Source organism: Parus major, chromosome 21 (assembly GCF_001522545.3).
Source record: "Parus major isolate Abel chromosome 21, Parus_major1.1, whole genome shotgun sequence".
NCBI classification, from domain to species: Eukaryota; Metazoa; Chordata; class Aves; order Passeriformes; family Paridae; genus Parus; species Parus major.
The window spans coordinates 858,836-865,428 of NC_031789.1; the positions used below are offsets into that span (position 1 = coordinate 858,836).

General features: G+C 57.5%; 1 protein-coding gene across 1 annotated transcript in view; it reads left to right on the forward strand.

Annotated features, from left to right (window-relative positions):
* Positions 1–1,073: 1,073 nt before the first annotated feature.
* Positions 1,074–6,593, forward strand: part of IGSF21 (immunoglobin superfamily member 21) — a 31,685-nt gene continuing 26,165 nt past the window's right edge. The window contains exons 1-2 of the mRNA XM_033519356.1: positions 1,074–1,079; positions 2,023–2,263. Coding sequence (XP_033375247.1) covers positions 1,074–1,079; positions 2,023–2,263 — 247 coding nt within the window. The remainder of the gene's footprint in view (positions 1,080–2,022; positions 2,264–6,593) is intronic.

Sequence of the window (6,593 nt, forward strand, 5' to 3'; positions counted from 1 at the left end):
GGAACGGTGTCGGCGCCCCCGCCCTGGGGTTTGGGGTGATGGGGGTGGAGAGGAGAACGGGTTTGGAATTGGGGAATTGGGGTTTGGTAATGGGGGAAGGGGTGTGGAGGTGTAAATGGGGCACCCCATAACCGGGAATTGGGGTGGGATGTGCTGATGGGGCACCCCATAACCCGGTACTGGTGTGGGATGTGCTAATGGGGCACCCCATAACCGGGAATCGGGGTGGAATCTGTTAATTGGGCACCCCATAACCGGGAGCTGGGGTGGGATCTGTTAATGGGGCACCCCATAACCCGGTACTGGATTTGGATCCGTTAATGGGGCACCCCATAACCCGGTACTGGATTTGGATCCGTTAATGGGGCACCCCATAACCCGGTACTGGATTTGGATCCGTTAATGGGGCACCCCATAACCCGGTACTGGATTTGGATCCGTTAATGGGGCACCCCATAACCCGGTACTGGAGTGGGATCCGCTAATGGGGCACCCCATAACCCGGTACTGGAGTGGAATCTGTTAATGGAGCACCCCATAACCGGGAGCTGGGGTGGGATGTGCTAATGGGGCGCCGTTAATGGGGTGCGAGAGGCCCTGGGGGTCGCATCCATGGGGGCCTCCCCGTGTCCCCTTTTCCCGCTGCTCCCGAGCTCCGGCTGCGCATCCCAGCGCTGCTCCAGCCGGGGAGGGGGGGCTGCGCTTTGGGGTCCCCCACGAGCTCCGTTTTTGGGGGGCTCGCAGCCTCTCCTGCCCCTCGGGAATCCCCAAACCCCAAATTCCCGCTGTCCTGGGGGTCCGCGGCCCCCGAGCTCCCCAAACCCCGGGACTCCGCTCCCCAGCCCAGCCCCAAAGCCGGGGCTCCGGGGAGGAAAAAGCGCCCGGGGAAGGAAACTTTCCCCTCCTCGCATCCCACAGCCGCAGGGCCGCGCGTGGAATTTCATTCCACGTCCATTCCAGGCGAATTCCCTCCTTTTTTTTACCCCTCCCTCCCAATTCCCGCTCGGGGGGTCTCAGGTGGCCGCTCCTTCCCGAACCCCCGGGAAACCGGGAGCTTTTCCAGGCGCCGGGAGATGGAGGCGCGAGCCGAGCCTGCTCCACATCTCCCTTTTTTTTATTATTTTTATATATTTTTATATATTTTTATTTCTATTTTTTTTTTATATTTTTAATGGACTTTTTGCTCTCCGGGAGGCGCCGGCGGGCGCTGCAGGGCGCGGGGAGGGGGAGCCTCGCTCTGCGGGGCTGCGCGGGGCCAGCTCCACACAAAGGAGCCGATTCTTCCCCCTCCATCCCCCGAGCCCAGCCTGGATTTGGCTCGGGAAAGAATTCCCTGAATCCCTCTTTTCCATCGGCTCCAGCCGAGCTGCGGCTGCCGCTCCGAGCCCCCCTTTCCCGAGCATCCCGCCATCCATCGGGAATAAAACCTGGGAAAGGGGTGAACTTGTGCCAAAGCCACCCCCGGCTGCCTCCCCTCCCCTCCCCGCTCTCCTCCGCCGCCGTTTTAAGGTCACGGATTGACAATTTCCAAGGAACGCCGCATCCCCCCGGCTTTCCCGGAGCTCCAGCTGTCTGTCACTGGCGCAGGGATCATTTTTCCTGCCTCTCTCCTGCTTTTTCCTCGCCGCAGATCGGGCGGTTGCTCTCGCGCTGTTGATTTTTCCTTGCGGTGCGGGTGGGGGGGAAAAAAAAAATTAAAAATATAATTCTCTGCTCGCCAGGGGGGAAAAAACGGGATCGAAATTGGTTCGTGGAGGGGTCGGGGGGTTGGGAAGTGATGGATCCGGCGTGGGGAATTGTTGGGATTGTTTGGGTTTGGGTGTCCGCGAGCTCCCCGAACCCCGCTGGAACTTCGCCGCATCCCGAGGATCCGCCGCCTTCAGCATCTCCCTCTGGAAGCTGTCCTTGTGGGTTTTTTGGGATTCCAACCCCATCCAGCCTGGAATTCTGTCATCCTTCCCTCCCCCCCGCCCCAAGCTGTCCCAAAAATCCCATCCCGGGCTCTGTTTTTCCATCATCCAGCCACAAATCCCGGCCGAACCCGGGCTCGGGGGCTCCTCCCTTCACTCGGGGGCCGAGCTGCTCCCGAATTTCGGGGGGCCCCGCCTCGCTCCCCAATTTCGGGGGGACAGAGCGCTCGCCATTCCCGAATTTCCGAGGGCAGATGGCTTTTTCCTGGCTGACGGCATCCTTGGCTGGAGCCGTGCCCTCCCCATCCCGGCTGGAGAGGAATCCAAGGGATCCAGAGCCCGGGAAGATCCAGGTGGGCGCATCCCCAATTCCCGCTGCTCATCCCTACATTTCTGTGTCCCCAAAGCCCCCTCCCCTTTATTTTCTTTAAGGAATTTTGCCTGATTTTATCATCCCACTCATCCAGCTCCTCATCCTCATCCCGGAGGATTCCCGGGAATCCTCTGGAATCGCTCCCCACCCCACAAACCATCCGTGAGAAGCTTTTATTTTCGGGGTGGGGGGAAAGGGTTCCCAGCCTCGCTCCGCATCCCCCAGCGGGTCAGGAAAATCCCTCTGTGACCCCGAGAGGAGCCGGGATCATTCCCGAGGTGTTTTCCAGCTTTTTTTTCCCCCTCTTTGTCCCCGGCTCAACCTCTTCCTTCGGCCAAAAAAAATCCCGGCCGGGGCTAAGTGGGTTAAGGAGGCGTCAGGAGGGAAAAACGAGGCCACGCGGAGGAGGCAGCGCTGGACCATGGAAAAGGAGAGGAGAGTCTGGAAAAGGGACTGGAAAAGCTGGAAAAATCCTCCTTTTCCCCCCCGTGGATCCATGGATTGTGGGATGAGGGCTGGCTCCTTCAAATGCGGCCCCACCGAGGGCTCCCGAGGGCCGTGGGAGGGATGGAAGCGCCGCGTTCCCGGAGATTTCCAGCGGGTTTTTATCCCGGTGGGATTTGCTTTGGCTTCTGCTTCCCGCCCCCCATCCAGAGGGAAAAACAACAGGGAAAATTCAAGTGTTTGAGGCTCCTGGGCTTTGCTGTCCTTGGGGATATTCCTGGAAAACGCAGGTTGGGATTTTAGCTGGAATTCTCTCCCCTCTCCTTTCACCCCCCACCGAGGTTGTTCTGGCCGGGATTTTTCCCAGCTCGTTTTCCAGCCTGGAAAAGCCGATTTTTCCTTGTTTTTGGAGGGAAAATCCCATCTTGGGGTTTTTCCAAGGGTGGTGGGAGAGACGCCTGCTCGTGGTTGTTTCTAATGGAAGGAGGAATTTGGTGGGAATTGTGTCCTGGGGGAATGAGGGAAAAGGAGGAGCAGGGATGAAATCCTGCTTTAATTCACCTGCCAAAATTCCATCCCACATTCCCGCCGTCCTTCCCTATTAACGCTTTTCCCATCAAATCCTGCCTCCGGCTCCTTTCTGGAAGTTTTCCCTCCCATCTCCACGGATCCCGCGTTCCCACGGAGCCTCTCCGGGTAAATCCAGCCCCTTCGGAGAATCCCCCTCGCTGTGTTAATTACCCTTCCCAATTAGCCCAATTTCCCTCTTCCCACCGGCGGCGTTCAGGAGCCGCCGCTTCCAATCCAGAGCTCGGGAAAAAGCCGCGATTCCAGCCAGGATCTTCCCTCTCCTCGCGCCTTCCCAGGAAAATCAGCGTCTTTGGGATGGGGAGACATTCCCGGCTTTATTTCTGGGTGGAAAAATTCCTGTGGCCGCTCCTGGAGCAATTCCGGAGTCCCCCAAGCTCAGTTTGGGGGTGTTCATCCTCCCCTGCCCCCCAAATTCCCCTGGGATTTATTGGCATCGCCCAAAAATGAATCCCGGGAATGTTGCAGGGTTTGGCTCGGGAATGTCGGTGCCCTTTGGCCTGGGGTAAGGAATTCTGATCCAGGTGCTTGGGATATTCCCGGCTCCATCCACGGGCTCAGCCTTGGAATCTCGGGATGCTTTAAGCTGGAATTCCATGGGCAGGGATAGATCCCTCTATCCCAGCCTGGCCTTGGACATTCCCAGGGATCCAGAGGCCGCTCCAGCTCCTCTGGGAAAGCTGTGCCAGGCCCTCACCTCCCTCCCAGCCGGGAATTCCTTCCCAATCCCCCATTTCCATTTCCCCTCTGGAATTTCGGAGCCATTCCCTGTGTCCTGTCCCTCCAGGCCCTTCTGAAGAGATTTTTTTCCATCTTTTCTGTCAGGTCCTTTGGGTCCTGGAAGGCCAAAATTGGGTCAACTCAAAGCTTCTCTTTTCTCCAGGCTGGACATTCCCAGCTTTTCCTGGATCATCCTGGACCCTCCTCTGGGCTCTCTCTGGAGAGCAGAATTCCCACTTTTCCTGCCCTGGGATCAGCCCAGGGAGGTTTCCATGTCCAGCTCTGCCCCAGCTCCCTCTCCCAGGGCTGCTCCATGTGCTCATCCCAGCCTGGATCCATCCCAGGGATTTCTCTGCTCCCATTCCTGTTAAATCTCAGGAGATTCCCATGGGAATCCCATGAAAAAACCCCACACCAGGACTTTTCCAGGTCTGGAAGCCTGGAGGCTTCTCAGGAGCCTCCAAACACTTCCAGGCCTTGCCTGGACCTTGAATCCCAAATCCGTGGGTGGTCCTGGAGCACCTGGATGATCCCACCAGCCGCCCCTTCCCATGGAGACGTTTCCCGTGATGGCTTTTTTCCCCCAAAAATGCTCTTTCCTGCTGGGAATTCCTTGGTTTGGGAATGCTTGACCGGCTCTCACCTCGTGTTCCTGGAAAAGCTCTTGGGATAAGAGCGGGGTTTTAGAGAATCCGGGAATTCCGGGAATTCGGCTGAGGCAGAGCCAAGGATCTTCCTGAGGGAAAAGCTCAGCAGGGAGCTGGGGATGGAGCTGGGAATGGAGCTGGGAATGGAATGGGAATGGAACTGGGAATGGAGCTGGGAATGGAGCTGGGAATGGAACCGGGACTGGAGCTGGGAATGGAGCTGGGAATGGAGGCAGGAATGGAGCCGGGAGCTCTCCACAGACCCCTGGGAACGGGCACGAATTCCTGCCTGGAGCAGGATGAAGCAGCCTCGCCCGCTCGCAATTCCCTGATGGGATTTTGGGGGATTTTCCCCAATTTCCCAACACAAATCCTCGACTTCGGCCGCTCTCAGAGCTCTGACCCCGCACAGAGCCCCAACGAGGGCAGGAGCTCCCAAATCCTTGATTTTGGGGGGTGGCTCCAGCCGGCGGATCCCAGCTGAGGGATGGGACTGGAATCCTTCCCGATCCAGCTGCTCTCTGTGCCCTTTTGTTTGCTGGCGGCGGCGCTGCCGGGCTCGTTCCAAACTCATCCCATTCTCTGCTTCCCACTTTTCCCCTCTCCTTTATTTTTTCCCAAAAATAACCCGTCAATCACGGGCTTGTTTTCGCTGCGTCGGGGCCCGGATCCGGCGGGAATGCCAAGGGCGGGCGGATTCCAAAGGCAGGGATAACAACCCGCGGCTGTTGTTCCCTCTTTGGAATTGTTGGTTTTATCGAATTAGGGACTGGGGGGCTCTCCAAAGCCTTTGGATCAGGGAATGTGCCTCGTTCCCAACTCCCAGCTTGGATTCGGCTCCGAGGAGGTCGGGGAAGCGCCAGGAAAACCCGCAATTCCCGCTGGAGGGAACGGAGGTGGGAATGTGGCTCCTTCCCGGCCTCCAGGCCACACATTTTGGCTCCTCCAGTGCCAGGAGCTCTTCTCCGTATGGAAAATCCCACCTGGAGCAGGAGAGGTGGGGATTTGTTTGTCTCCCGCCCAAACCTCTGGAATAATTTCCCATTCCTGTAATTCCTTGGTGGATATTTTCCGGGAATAAGGGATTAAAAGCCCCTCTCCACCTCCCTGTGCTCAGAGATAAATCCTGGAGCCGCTTCCCATCCGGCCAGGACAGGAAAAGCAGGAGCTGGGAACCTTTTTTTGGGATGCATCTCCTGCTTTTCCACCTCTTTTCCCAAGGATCTGCAGCCCCGGGGAAGGGCCGGATCCAGGGAGAGGCTCCGTGGAGGGAGTTTGGGATCAGAGGGATGGGTGGGATGAAGGGAGATGAGGGATCTGCCTCTGGGTGGTCTCCCATCCGTGGAAACGCTTTTTTTTTGGGATGAATTCCATGGATTTATGGGCAGAACGTTTGCTCCTGGAGCTGGGATCTGGAAAAGTGGGAAGTGATGGAAGGGACGTCACCGTGGGACGTCCTGGCATGGATTTGGGAATCTCCAGCTCTTCCTGGCGGGATTGGGACAGCAGGAGAGGGGCACAAAGCATCCAGCTCAGCAAATTCCAGCAAAATCTTTGGGATAATCCGGATTTTGGGATAAGGGGGATGCAAATGAGCTCCCTGCGAGTCTCTTGTGGAGATGTTCTCCTTCTTCATCCCGGGTTCTCCGTGGCCGCGTCTTTCCCTTGGAAAAACTCCATGGATTGGGTGGGAATTGCCTGGGAAGGGATTTTGGTGGGATCAAAATTCCCAGCCCAGCTTTGCCCCTCTGGAGAGAGCATTCCAAAGCTTCGGCTCCAGGGCTTTGGAAGATTCCAAGCCTGGATTCCTGGACCAGGATTTGGGATCCTCCTGTGGCTCCGTGGAGAATTTTCCTCCTCTTTTCGAGGCATCCCCAGTTCCCTGTGGATGGAGTGTGGGAATGTGGGATC